The 14,634-nt window shown below is 37.6% G+C and overlaps 1 protein-coding gene across 4 annotated transcripts in view; it reads left to right on the forward strand.

The window, feature by feature from the left end:
• LOC122674033 (gamma-secretase activating protein) overlaps positions 1 to 14,634 on the forward strand; it is a 91,389-nt gene that overhangs the window by 47,283 nt on the left and 29,472 nt on the right. For all 4 annotated transcript variants that reach the window (XM_043872038.1, XM_043872040.1, XM_043872039.1 and 1 more), the window contains 4 exons: positions 64 to 281; positions 8,821 to 8,890; positions 9,414 to 9,496; positions 12,706 to 12,759. In XM_043872038.1, coding sequence (XP_043727973.1) covers positions 64 to 281; positions 8,821 to 8,890; positions 9,414 to 9,496; positions 12,706 to 12,759 — 425 coding nt within the window. The remainder of the gene's footprint in view (positions 1 to 63; positions 282 to 8,820; positions 8,891 to 9,413; positions 9,497 to 12,705; positions 12,760 to 14,634) is intronic.

Here is a 14,634-nt window from a genome sequence, read left to right on the forward strand (position 1 = left end):
TGTTTATATTTGGGGGAGTGGGGTTCTTTTATTTGCTGATCTCCTTTTTTTTTTTTTGGCCAGAGAACAGTGAAGTGATTGGTATGCTACCTCATAGTCCTTTACAGTCACTGTCAGGGTCTCTGGTCCTGGATTCGTGTTCTGGAAAGCTCTACAGGGCGCTCCTCAACCAGTCATATTTATTGGAGTTCCTGTGGAACACCCGGCTGGACTGTGAGAGGATGGCCTTGCTTCACTGTGTGCTCTCATGTGGCCGAGACCCACGACGACTGGAAGCCAAGGTGGGAATATAGCTTAAGTTTAGAAATCTGCAAATGGACGACCCCAGATGTATACGTTTGGTGGTTGAAATGAACAGAAGTTAGGTTTATTCGGTGACAACTGAGGTTTATCATTTTTGTCCTGACTTGAAGGTATTCTTCCCTTGCGCTCTCCTTTTTTATGCACACAGACCTCATACTGTGAGGCATGTCTGTTCTTTTCAGTATTCTCTTTTCCATATTGTGAGTGAATGTTAGCTCTAGCAGTAACTTCCAAGGAAGTGCTCAGTAAAATAGAGAGTTTCTCAAATATCTACTTTTTCTCCTGGTCTGTATTTTGTGAATATCATCAAAAGGACTAAATTTATTTATTACACTTTAATTAGAGATAGCTCACATTTATATTTCACATTATAGTTTATGAAGCACTTTCAGACATCTCATTGCTTAATTTTACAACTATTTGGTGAAGTTGGAGAAACCCTTCATTAGACTTGATTGGGACCAATGGGTAGTTGATCAGTTGAAAAAAAGATACCTTAAATATTTTATTATTTTAACCTAAAACCTGTAGATGTACATTTATTTCCCTATCTTTTGATGTAGATTTAGGTCCATTCTTTGTCAGCTAATTGGAGTTAAAAATTATTTTTCTTACATAAAACCACTACTAATGTCATAGCTTTATCTGTACTTGTAAGGCTCTTCCAGTTACTTTCTTTTTCTTTTCTTTTCATTTTATTCTCTAAGGAGGTCAATAGTTTAAAGATCCTTTCAAAGCAGTTGGTATATTATCAGGCAGTTTTTCCTGTTATAGTTGTCTCACACCTAGTTTTTTAATAAGTGTTTTTAGAGATATGCCTTGGAGTCTTTCCCAAACATTCAACTTTATTTGTGTGTGTGTGTCCGAAAATATCTTTATTTGACCTTTACTTATAGCAGGGAGTGAGATTTATATTGAGAGTTTTGAGGGAAATAACAAGAGAAGAAATGATGATAAGGACCATTACCAGCAGCCGTGCCAGCATCCCAGGCTCAACTGCTGGGGAAAGCTGCTCTCCTTCTGTAATGATCATTTAACTGAGTATAGATATGAAGTTGATAGTTACTTTCTCTTATTTAGAAAATAGTAGAGAAGGACCCAAGGCAAGGGAGCCCTCTAAGCCCTCTAACGGGCAGAGCTATGGAGAGGGACTGGCCAAAGAGGCCTTCTGATCAACAGCTACAAGAAGCTCAACAAAAGACTCTGATAGGGCCATAATTCCTGCGGCAGAGGCAGTCCATGTTCCTGCACACTTGGCGCCGACAGGGTCCCCACAAGCCAAGCAGCTGCACCACCTTCACGCTCAACTCTCACTGGGGCAGAGCTGCCACAGGCAAAAGAACCAGTCGCATTTGTGCGCACAGGGTCTCTTCGGTCGTGTCTGACTCTTTGTGATCCTGTAGACTGTGGCCTGCCAGGCTTCTCTGTCAGAGAGGGGTTCTCTAGGCAAGATACTGGAGCCTACTGGCCAAGACTGGTTGCCGTACCCTTCTAGAGCACTATATTTCCTACTACCCTCGCCGCCAACCCCCCTGAACACCTGGTGCTGCCAGAACCCCTGCGCCCCAAGCAGATACACCACCTCCACACCCGGCCCTCACAGGGGCACACCCAAGTCCTCCAGGGCAGCCTCAGGAGCAAACCCCAGTGGACGACCCACATGCAGAGGTGGAAATAAAACCACAGTTGAAACCCAGGGGCAGTGTGGCTAAGGAAGAAGACCCAAAACCTTCCCACCAGCTGTACAAGCTGCAGATTAAAGCCACACAATCAACTAGGCAGACTCTGTGTCTGTGGAATATATAAAAGGCCATTGAGAGTGCCCACAAAAGAAGATGCACTAGCTCTGATAGCTGTGGACATTGGAGGCAAGAACACACAGGAGTAGGACCAGATTAGAATCTGAGCAGCCCCCACAGCAGGTCCAGAGATCAGCTCAGTGTTGGAGGGCATCCTAGGGAGGGGACTCTGACAGCAGTGACTCAAGAAAAACATTTATTATTCTATGTGTTGACTTGTTCTGTAGATTCTTTTGGATTGTTTTTTCTTTTTTCCCCCTCTGTTGTAGTTGTTGATTTTATTGGCACTAAGAAACCCAGTTAAGCTTTTGAGCCTTTTTTCCCCCCTCAGTCATCTTTTATTGTTGTCATAAACCTGTGCCTCTGCATTGGGCTTTTGCAGTTCTGTGGAGTTTTCCTCTTTTTTTTTTTTTCCTTTTCTCTTTTTTTAATTTTAATTTTTTAAACCTATTATTATTTTTTCTACATTTATTTCTTTGTTTGCTTTTCCTACTGTTCTTTTCCCCTTGCAGTTAATCTTTAACATATATAAACATTTATATGTTATATTTAACATATCTACATTTAACATTATCTTCCTCTATTTAACTCTGCATGGCTATTCTTTCTTTCCTTTCTTTCTCTCCTTTCCTCTCAACATATTTGTTACTTTTATTTCCATTGCTTTTTTCCCCAGTTGGCACTTTGCTTTAGTTTTTTTTTCCCCAGTTTGTGCTTTAATTAGTGTTCTTCTGGTAGATATAATTTATGGTTTCCTTTGTTCACCAGGTCAGTCTATCGTACTTTATTTTTGTTGAACTGTTTTGATTTTGCTTATGGGTGTATATACTGACAAAGCTGACAAAGACAAGCAAAGGTTAAGTGAATTCAGTGCCACCAAACCAGCTTTACAACAAATGTTAAAGGGACTTATATAGTCAAGAAATACAAGAGAAGAAAAAAGATCTACAAAATCAATCCCAAACAATTAGAAAATGGCAATAGGAACATATATATCAATAATTACTTTAAATGTAAGTGCATTAAATCCTCCAATTAGGCTGATTCATGTCAATGTATGGCAAAAACCACTACAATATTGTAATTAGCCTCCAACTAATAAAAATAAATGGAAAAAAAAATAAAGACAAACCTGGAAAATAAAAAAATAAATCCTCCAATCAAAAGACACAGACTGGCTGAATGGATACAAAAACAAGATCCATATATATGCTGTCTACAAGAAGCCCACTTCAGACCTAAAGACACATATAGACTGAAAGTCAGAGGATGGAAAAATATATTCTATGCAAATGGGAAGCAAAAGAAAGCTGGAGCAGCAATCCTCATATCAGACCAAATAGACCTTAAAATAAAGAAGATTACAAGAGATAAGGAAGGACACTACATAATGATCAGGGGATCAATCCAAGAAGAAGACATAACAATTGTAAATATTTATGCACCCAACATAGGAGCACCTCAATCCATAAGACAAACACTAACAGACATAAAAGGAGAAATTGACAGTAACACAATAATAGTAGGAGACTTGAACACCCCACTCACACCAATGGACAGGCCATCAAAACGGAAAATTAACAAGGAAACACAAGCCTTAAATGATACATTAGATGAGATGGATCTCATTGATATCTTCAGGACATTCCATCCAAATGCAGAAGAATACACCTTTCTCTCAGCTGCACATGGAACATTCTCCAGGATAGACCACATCTTGGATCACAAATCAAACCTCAGTAAATTTAAGAAAATTGAAATCTTATCAAGCATCTTCTCCAACCACAATGCTGTGAGACTGGATATCAATTACAAGAAAAAAACTGTAAGAAACACAAACACACACAAAAAAAAAAGAGAAAGAAAAAAAAAAAGAAACACAAACACATGGAGATTAAACAACAAGTTTCTAAATAACCAACAGGTTACTAAAGAAATCAAAAGGGAAATAAAAAAATGTTTAGAAACAAATGACAATGAAAACACAACTTAAAACCTATGGAGTGAAGCAAAAACAGTCCTAAAAGGGAAGTTTATAGCAATACAATCCTACCTTAAGAAACAAGAAAAACATCAAATAGATAGCCTAATGTTACACCTAAAACAACTGGAAATGGAAAAAGAAGAACAACAAAAAAAAACCCCAAAATTAGTAGAAGGAGAGAAATCATAAAGATCCAAGCAGACATAAATGAAAAAGAAATGAAAGAAGCAGTAGTAAGGATTAATAAAACTAAAAGCTGGTTCTTTGAGAAGATAAACAAAATTGACAAATCCTTAGCCAGACTCATCAAGAAAAAAAGAGAGAAGAATCAAATCAACAAAATTAGAAATGAAAAAGTAGAGGTTACAACAGACAATGCAGAAATACAAAGGATTATAAGAGACTATTATGAACAACCATATGGCAATAAAATAGATAACCTGGAAGAAATGGACAGATTCTTAGAAAAGTTCAATCTTCCAAGGCTGAACCAGAAAGAAATAGAAATAATGAACAATCCAGTTACAAGTACTGAAATTGAAGCTGTGATCAGAAATCTCCCAAAAGACAAAAGCCCAGGACCAGATGGCTTCACAGGAGAATTCTGTCAAACATTTAGAGAAGAGCTAATGCCTATCCTTCTAAAACTCTTTCAAAAAATTGCAGGGGAAGGGACACTTCCAAATTCATTCTACAAGGCCACCATCACCCTGATACCAAAACCAAACAGACAACACACAAAAAGAAGACTACAGGCCAATAATCACTGATGAATGTAGATGCAAAAATCCTCAACAAAGTTTTAGCAAACAGAGTTCAGCAACACATCAAAAAACTCATACACCATGATCAAGTTGGGTTTATTCCAGGGATGCAAGGATTCTTCAATATATGGAAATCAATTTGATAGACCATATTAACAAATTGAAAGATACAAACCATATGATGATCTAAATAGATGCAGAAAAAGCCTTTGACAAAATTCATCAACCATTTATGATTAAAACTCTTCAAAAAAGTTTGAAGAGTACATAGAAGGAAACTACCTCAACATAGTATAGGCCATATATGATAAGCCTACAGCAAACATTATTCTCAATGGTGAAAAACTGAAAGCATTCCCCCTAAGATCAGGAACAATACATGGGTGTCCACTTTCACCACTATTATTCAACATGGTTCTGGAAGTCCTAGCTACAGCAATCAGAGAAGAAAAAGAAATAAAAGGAATCCAGATTGGAAAAGAAGAAGTAAAGCTCTCACTGTTTGCAGATGCCATGATACTGTACATAGAAAACCCTAAAGATAGTATCAGAAAATTACTAGAGCTAATCAGTGGATTTAGAAAGGTTGCAGGATACAAAATCAATACACAGAAATCACTTGCATTTCTATATACTAACAATGAAAAATTAAAAAGAAATTAAGGAATCAATCCCATTAACTACTGCAACAAAAAGAATTAAATATCTAGAAATTAACTTACCTAAGGAGACAAAAGAACTATAACAGAAAATTATAAGACACTAATGAAAGAAGTCAAAGATGACATAAACAGATGGAGAGATATTTTGTTCCTGGGTAGGAAGAATCAGTATTGTGAAAATGACTGTACTACCAAATGCAATCTACAGATTTAATGCCATCCCTCTCAAATTACCAACGGCATTTTTCACAGAACTAGAACAAAAAATTTCACAATTCATATGGAAACACAAAAGACCCTGAACAGCCAAAGCAGTCTTGAGAAAGAAGACTGGAGCTGGAGGAATCAACCTTGCTGACGTCAGATTGTACTACAAAGCTACAGTCATCAAGACAGTATGGTACTGATACAAAAACAGAAATACAGACCAATGGAACAAGATAGAAAACCCAGAGATAAACCCATGCACCTATGGGAACCTTATTTTTGACAAAGGAGGCAAGAATATACAATGGGGCAAAGACAGTCTCTTCAATAAATGGTGCTGGAAAAACCAGACAGCTACATGTAAAAGAATGAAATTAGAACACTTCCTAACACCATACACAAAGATAAACTCAAAATGGATGAAAGACCTAAATGTAAGACCAGAAACTATAAAAACTCTTAGAGGAAAACATAGGCAGGACACTCAATGATATAAATCAAAGCAAGATCCTCTGTGACGCACCTTCTAGAGTAACAGAAATAAAAACAAAAGTAAGCAAGTGGGACTTAATTAAACTTAAAAGCTTTTGCACAGCAAAGGAAAGCACATAAGCAAGATGAAAACACAACCCTCAGAATGGGAGAAAATAACAGCAAATGAAACAACTGACAAAGGATTAATTTCCAAAATATACAAGTAGCTCATTTAACTCAATGCCAGAAAAACAAACAACCCAATCAAAAAATGGGAAAAAAACCTAAAGAGACATTTCTCCAAAGAAGACATACAGATGGCTAACAAACACATGAAAAGATGCTCAACATCGCTCATTATTAGAGAAATGCAGATCAAAACTACAATGAGATATCACCTAACACTGGTCAGAATGGCCCTCATCAAGAAGTCTACAAACAGTAAATGCTGGAGAGGGTGTCGAGAAAAGGGAACGCTCTTGCACTGTTGGTGGGAATGTAAATTGATACAGCCACCATGGAAGACGGTATGTAGATTCCTTAAAAAACTAGGAATAAAACCACCGTATGACCCAGCAATCCCACTCCTAGGCATATACCCTGAGGAAACTGAACTTGAAAGAGATACATGTATCCCATTGTTCACTGCAGCACTATTTACAATTAGCTAGAACATGGAAGCAATCTAGATGTCCATTGACAGATGAATGGATAAAGAAGTTGTGGTACATCTACACAATGGAATATTACTCAGCCATAAAAAGGAATGCATTTGAATCAGTTCTAATGAGGTGGATGAGCCTAGAACCTATTATACAGAGTGAAATGAGTCAGAAAGAGAAAGATAAATACTGTATTCTAATGTATATATACGGAATCTAGAGAAATAGTACTGAAGAATTTATTTACAGGGCAAGAATGGAGAAACAGACATAGAGAATAGACTTATGGACAAGAGGAGAGGGGAGGAGAGGGTGAGATGTATGGAAAGAGTAACAAGGAAACTTACATTACCATATGTAAAATAGATAGCCAACGGGAATTTGATGTATGGCTTAGGAAACGGAAACAGGGGCTTTGTGTCAGCCTGGAGGGGTGGGATGGGGAGGGAGGTTAAAAGAAAAACAAGAAAGAAAATAGTATTTGATCATCTGTGACATCTGTTGCAACCAGCCAAAAGTCTGCTGTCTGATTGCTGCTCCTTTTCAGATACATATTTTAAGATTTTTATATCATCTTGTATATTCTGTAGTTTCGTTGCAATGTATTAGCTGTGGATTTGTGTTATGTATCTTCTTCAGGATTTAGAGTTCTATTGCAAACTGGCGTAATGATTTTTCATTATGGAAAATTCTCTACCAATATGTCTTTGACTCTTATCTCTCCTTCATTCTATCTCTGATTTATTTCTGTAATCCTTGTTAGCTATATCTTGGAGCTTCTTGCTTTGTGTCCCTTGTCTCAATTTCTTTCATCTTTACACCAACTCTTTGTCTCTTTGAGCTGTATTTTGAGCATTTTATTTTTTCAGCTTTACCTTCTTTTTTTCAAACTGGAGTATAGTTGCTTTACAGTGTTATGTTAGTTCCTGCTGACAACAAAGTGAATCAGCTATCCATATACTCACATCTTCTCCCTCCGGAACCTTCCTCCCACTTCCTACCCCAGACCTCTAGGGCGTCACAGAGCACTGAGCTGAGCTCCCCGTGCCCTGCAGCAGCTTCCTACTAGCCAAGCCCTCAACTTTTACCGACCCACCAATATTCTTTTGGTGTCCGTATTTCACTTGTCTGGGGGGTAATATTTTATTAATATTTAAAGATTTAAATATTATTTAAACATCTAGTTTAAATATTTAAAGAATATTTAAACATTTAAATTTAATAATATTTAAATAATATATTTAAACAAATATTTAAGTAGTATCAATCAATAATATCAATATTATTATTAAATATTTACATATTACTAAAAATAAACATTATTTAAATATTTAATTGTTCAAAATAAGACAACCAGCATGATACGTTTGGAAATAAGGACAACTTGTTGGCAGGATCAGAAATGTGAGAGGCTCCATGGCTAGTCAAACCTCATGGCATCAGTTCTAAGGTTCAGGAACAAAGAGTTTTGTTTCTGCAGCAGGCTGTTATAGAGGTTGATTGAGAGAATCGTAGATATAACAGGGATTATACTGTCCTTGGGAAGACAGCATAGCCATGCTGACAACGATTAAGTGGTGTGACTGTGCTGGAATTCAAACCCAGGTCTGCTGCCTCCAAGCTCAGTGGTTGAGTTTGGTTTTCTCCTGTATCCATAGCTCTTCACGCTGTGATTTTGCTGTTATATGTCCTACTCTAGCAAAAACAAACACTGGATTGAAGAAGACTTATTTGGATCCTAGCCAAGGGCGTTTATTAAAATGCTGTATGAAGAGGACCTCATTTGTAAATGAGGTGCTGGTTACCCCCGCAGCTTTGTGTTATGTAGAAGTGAGTGTGTTCCTAGGCAATTCTAAAATAGATATCACACTTTAAAAGATTCGTACATATCTTGTGCTTCTTTGGTGGTGGGAGGGCACGGTTTAGATTTAAATACCAACGGAATTGTCTTCTTACTTTTTAAAGATTATTCAGTGGATTTCTGAGAACATCTCTGCCTGCCATTCATTTGACCTCATTCAGGAATTTATAATTGGTAGGTGTTTATGATGGTGCATGTTAAATTGAATCCGTGATCCTTTTGCTTAAGGGAAAGCAGTAAATTGATAATGCCTCAATATGTCAAAATGTTGGATAGGAGCATTTTATTTTTAAACTGCATTGTAGTCAGCAGCTAATTAAACTTCATTCTCTTGTGGTTTTGCAAGAAGCTGTGACTCTTCAGAGACTGATGAAATATAACACATGATCTTGATTCTATAACCTTATTAGTGATTTTTTTTCCCCAGTAAAAAGTAGTGCTCAGCATTGTGTTGGCTGGTTCTGTGTGAAGTGATATAATGTCATTTTTACAGATGTAAATGTCAAATAATTTTTGAACTTGTTCTCAATGTAAAAAGTAGAACCTGAACAGCAGATAGAACCATGATGATTAGCCTTTTGAGAATGAAGAAAAAGACAATGAAAACTTTTTTTGGTTTGCTTGTTTTGGTGAATTACAAAGTCTACTGCCTTTTCTTCATATTAAAACATGTCTCCCCCTCCCCAAACTTACTCAGCTTCTTCATATTGGAGCATTTATCCAGAGACAAGTAACATGGATAAACTTTTGCCATATTCCTCACTGCTCACTTGGGATACAGTAAGTTAACACTTTATATATTTCTTGTGTAATTAAAATTGATTCACCGTTGTGGGTCAGTTTGACATCCTTGTAGAAGTAACCAAGGCCATGATTTCATTTCTATTTTACCTCATAAGAATCTGAAAGTGAAAGTCACTCAGTTGTGTCCGACTCTTTGCGACCCCATGGACTATACAGTTGATGGAATTCTCTAGGCCAGAATACTGGAGTGGGTAGCCGTTCCCTTCTCCAGGGGATCTTCCCAACCCAGGGATCAAACCACATTGCAGGTGGATTCTTTACCAGCTGAGCCACACGGGAAGCCCAGGAATACTGGAGTGGGTAGCCTGTCCCTTCTCCAGGGGATCTTCCCAACCCAAGAATCAAACTGGGGTCTCCTGCATTACAGGCAGATTCTTTACCAACTGAACTATCAGGGAAGCCCCCATAAGGATCTGAATTGGAGATTTCTGGTAGAAGAGACAGTGAATTGTTACTGTTGGCCAAATGTATTTAACATAAAACTCTAGAATTGAAGGAGAAGATACAGTGTATGTGTTACCTTCCTACTACCAAGCAGAAAGAAGCTTCTATCATCTTCCAATTGTTTTAGTTTTTAAAGATTTTCTAACAGCAGGAGTAGATGAAAATAAATCTTAGGATTTTATAAATGAGCAGCGGCTGGACCACTGCTATTATTCAGAGCCATTCTATTTACTTAGTAGATTAGCACCTTCATAAGCTTTTCCCCCAGCCTTAGGAAGAAAAGCTGTGATAACTCTAGAGTGTCAAGATCAGTTAAACTCAGTAATCTTAAGCAAATTCACCCCATTCATCGTTTTCTTCCTGTTGGTCCAGACTCCCTTCCTTTTAGTTGGGAAAAAGTATTTCAGGAGAAAACATTGTTCATTGTCTCTTGAATGTGGTTCAATAAACTGAACTTTGTTGGATCACAAGTGAAAATCATGTACAGGCTGCCCCTGAAAAAGATTCTGCCTCTCCTCCTTTCATGTTTAGATGTTAGAACTACGGTATGCTTACTCTTGAGGCAGAAGTTTGTATCAACAAGGCATTTAGAAAAATAAATTTATTTCAGGAGACACAGGAAAATAAGTACTAGGATAAACTGTAACACTTCCCATTTTGTTTTAAAACTATCTAAATTTAATCCTTTAAAAAGGCCTTTCAGATGTGTTTGATTTTTTTTTTGGTGGTGGCCCTGTCATGCAGCATGTGGGATCCTAGTTCCCTCTACCGGGGATCGAAGCTGTGCCCCGTGCAGTGGAAGCACGGAGTCTTAACCACTAGGGAAGACTTAATCACTAGTCTTCCAGCCAGGGAAGTCCCATGTTTGATTAATTTCTAAATTATTGACATACACAATGGTAGTGTTTTCCCAAAGGTCCTTTCTTCTTGTCTCTCACTGTTAGAGTTGTTAAACTTTCATGGCGCATTGTAAAGTTATAAGGGAAAGATCTGAGCTTGTTTCTTCTCCAGGTCCTCACTGTTTGAAGAACATTCTTCAAAGGTGCAGACTCTGTGGTAATGTGGCAGGAAGTTTGCAGGTTAACCCCCACCTCCACCCTGGCCAGAAGCAGGAAATGTACATTTCAGCTTCCTCCCCTCACCACCAATGCAGGCTGTCACTGTCCTATGTTCAGTGTCTGGGAGACTAAACAGGACCTCTAGTTCCCAGGGTTGAGAATATGTTAGTTGGATGTTGTGTGACTGTAACCCTGACAGACAGTTCTTCACATGTGTGTTTCTCCTTCTTTGTGGGGCAGAGGAACTTTGTGGACATACAGAGTGACATCAGGAAGTCCTACAAGAAGTATAATATGAAAAATATGAAAAAACCAAGTTAAACCACTGCACAGAGCTTATTTTAGGGTTTACCACGTTGCTTTAAAGTTCTTGCGGTTAGAGTATGTTACCTTAAAGGTCTCTTCTAGTTCTGAAATTCTATGATCCTATGATTTGATTTTAGCAATGATATAAATCATTTACTTTTTTCTAATCTGCATATGCTGTTAATGCTATACTCTTAATAAATACTTGCCACAATAGAAAATTTTAATTCATACTTCTATTACTATATGGAAATAGATTATTTCTGTAAATAGCTGAATTGGATTTTTTAAGATACTAGAAAATATTGTGCTCTTACACATAGATAATCCTGAATTATGGTTTGCAGACAATGAGGCCTGTTGTACCTATTTTAAGATGTTATTTATAACCTGAAACTGTAGTGAAATTTCTGTTCCTGAGTAGTGATAAGTGTTAAGCACATTTAGATTCTTAAAACAGGCTTTCTCCTGTCACAGTGAAGATCTCGGTTGCTTCAATGTTTTGGAAATTTATTTCTCCATCCCTGTGATGCTATTTTTCTCAGGAATATTGTATGTCAATGAAACCCAGGACATTTGAGTTCTAAACAAATACCAGATTTTATTTCTATTTTCCCATATATCATCTACTTTTTTTTTAGGAAATGAAAGAGGAATTGACTAATTGAGATATTAATATATACATAACAACAAGGAACCACTCTTTTCAAAATAAGTGGCAATTTTGGCAGTTTATTTTTTTATTTAAATTTCTGTTTTAATGCTCATGAGTTAGAAGAATGTTATTATTTGGATTTCCTGATATGAATTGCCTCTTGCACATTTGCCATGGTGATTGTGCTGTATAAACTCTTTATGGAGATCTCTTATTTCTGAAATTATGTTGGAGGATGAAGTGCAGAACAGTTTTCCACTGAAGTCAAAAAAACAATCCCATTAGTGAGATGGGGATCAACTATAATATATTTAAATGAAGGGGAAGAGGGAGAAAGGAGTAAAAAAAAAAAAAAGGAAAGTGTCCACCTTATCATAATACTTGATGGTGCAAATGTAATTTGCCTCCTTTGTTCTTAAATGAAATAATAATAATAATGTATAAATAATACATTATTCTGTGTTTCTTCATAGTAGTCTTATTCTTTCGTTTAGTGATGCTGTCAACTATTATAATCGTAACTTTACAGAATATTTCCTTCCTGAGGTAAGAGATAGGCTGTGTTCACTAGTATTTATAAACCCCAAGGTTTATTTAAAGTAGAGGTTAGCAAACTGGGAGCTGCCCTCAGCTTCTTTGTGTACAGAAAATACTTCCTGAAGGCTCGGGCTGGTGGTAGTTGATACGTTTAGCAGTTGTGTGTGTGTTTCCCCCCTCCACAGGAAATTCCTGGAATAACCCTTGTGACAGAAGAGATTCCGTTGCCTCTTATGAAGGTAAGTGCTTACAGAGAGACAAAAGTGCAGGCTTTCATGGCTTCCTTGCTGGCCTCCAGTCACCTGCCCCAAACGTCATGGTAGTTCCAGAAGGGATTGTGAACTCTCAGGGAGGGTGGGGTGAGGGGGAGGGCCAGTTGTCTAGGCAGTCCTTCCTAAGTGGTAGTCTCTAAGGATGGTATCAGGGCAATTCTTAGGAGTGCTCTTTAAAGAGGGAGATTTTCTGAAGACAGAGAATATGAAGCATGTAAAAGTCATACTTTCCACTGTGCTTGAAGCCAGTCCACGCTGGAGGAAGTCCTGTAGATTTTCTCTAGAGGACCCGAGAGCTGTTTGTTTTTTTTTCTCACTTCATTTACTTTGTCACCCCCTCAACACACACACACACACACACCACAGAATCTTAAAACCATTAAGTAACCTGGGCTGGGATTATCTAGTTTCCCTCTGGTTTTGAGAGCGGCCGTTCTGCTTCTTAAGAGTGACCTGTTCGGGCTCTCTGTGGTCTCAGCGCACCTTCTTCCTGCCCGCCAAGCGGCAGCCTTAGTGTATCTCCACAGTCTGGTGGTTTCACAGGAGTTTCTAAGACAATGGGGAGGGTGGGGTAAGGTGGGTGAGTAGAAAAGAATGTGTATGTAGTTAAAAACTGGAGAGTATTTTAGCACAGTTTCCTTGAAGCTCCTTTGTTGTTTTTGGCACTGCCTCCTGTTAATTATAGCTTGCTGTGTGCTGGGAAATCTCAACTTCTGGCAGCAGGCAGCCCGGGGTGCCTCTTGGTATTTACATTTGATTCTTTTGAATCCACGAAGAGCAGGCCAGGCCCAGGAAGCTGGGAGGAAGCTGTGGGCGTTTGAGGTCATGGTGATGCCCTGGGGGTGAGAGAGGGCCAACTGGGGCAAGTTTAGTGGTTCTTGGGTTTGGACTTCAAGCATCCTTTGAGTAGAGATGGATAAAAGAGGTTTCTAGACAGCAATGTGAGACAACTTTGAAGATCTACAAAAGCAGGAAAATGATGCAAAAGAAAGGTTTGATTAATAGCTTAAAAGATTCTTATTAAGAACCTCCACCCTTTTATTTTATTGTTTTTGCTTTTACCACTAGTTCAACAAATCAAGAATGTGTTTAATGGACACACAATAAACCAGTGAAGAAAGTTTTAGAAGAGAGCCATGTCACCCACAGTTCTTTAATTTCTAACATAACTGTCTATTTGCCCCATTTCCTCTTGGTCTTTGTCATAGGTGTGCATATTTTGCCTAGTACTGGCCATCTAGGGATATTTAATAAAGATTACAAATTATAGTATATCATGTACATTTTCATGTTGGTACATAAACTTCATAATTTTCATAATTATGATTTCTAATGACTCCATAGGTTTCCACTGTGTTCCTGTGTCTTAGTTTACTTAATCATTCTTCCATTTTGAGACATTTAGTTTGTCTCTAGCCCTCATTGAAAAAATTATTTTTGCTATTAAAAATAATTTGGCAGTGAATACTTTTATGTAGGGTTTTTTTGGGGGGTGTGTGTGTATTATGTGATTTATTCCTCTAAGGTTAAATGCCCAGGAGTATTACTGAGTGAAAGGCCATGACAATTTTTAGAGCCTTTGATTTTTATTGCCAAACTTATATTAAAAAAATGTTGTGATAATTTACAATTACAAGGGATTTATGAGTTTATCAGTTTTACTATGACCTTACCAACATTGTGTATTTTCATTAAAAAAATTAAGTATAAAAGACTGATGGGAAGGTTCTCAAGACTTTTACCCATTGATTTATTCTAAGAATACAGTCTGTCTTTGCTTGGGAACAAGCTAGCTTATTTTGGCTCTCTAACTCTGTGTGTGTGTGTGTGTGTGTGTGCACA

This window comes from Cervus elaphus, chromosome 18, assembly GCF_910594005.1.
Source record: "Cervus elaphus chromosome 18, mCerEla1.1, whole genome shotgun sequence".
Taxonomy (NCBI): Eukaryota; Metazoa; Chordata; class Mammalia; order Artiodactyla; family Cervidae; genus Cervus; species Cervus elaphus.